The 362-nt window shown below is 44.5% G+C and overlaps 1 protein-coding gene across 1 annotated transcript in view; it reads left to right on the top strand.

Annotated features, from left to right (window-relative positions):
• The window catches only part of LOC102671921, a 14,701-nt gene that overhangs the window by 6,022 nt on the left and 8,317 nt on the right, over positions 1-362 (top strand). Inside the window, 1 exon segment of the mRNA XM_031511563.1 lies at positions 1-141. This exon segment is cut by the window's left edge and continues 15 nt beyond it. Coding sequence (XP_031367423.1) covers positions 1-141 — 141 coding nt within the window.

The following is a 362-nucleotide window of genomic DNA, read 5'->3' on the forward strand; positions in this document are numbered from 1 at the left end:
TCGGCCGCGGAACGGCTGGCCGAGATGTACTCGGCCCTCTACGACCACGCGCATTTGCACACGTTGGACGCACTGGACGCCCTCCAACCCCTCGACGACGCCCCCGATTTGAAAGCAAAGATACTGTATTCGGTGGTGGTGGTAAGTTTGGGTGGGTAGTGAGGTAGGTTGGTTGCATCTGCTCGTTCCATTTAAATCAATGGAGAATTTTAAAATTGGAAAGTTTTTAAAATTGGTTAGAGGTTGGCGATGATTTATCGCTCTCGAAAAGCGAAGTTGAGTTGATATAAACTGGGATTGAATAAAGTTTTTTTTTTTAACCAACTCCATTGCTTTCCTTTTAAGAGGAGTTTTTTTTTTTT

The sequence above is a fragment of the Apis dorsata genome, unplaced genomic scaffold (assembly GCF_000469605.1).
Source record: "Apis dorsata unplaced genomic scaffold, Apis dorsata 1.3 scaffold_29, whole genome shotgun sequence".
Classification (NCBI taxonomy): domain Eukaryota; kingdom Metazoa; phylum Arthropoda; class Insecta; order Hymenoptera; family Apidae; genus Apis; species Apis dorsata.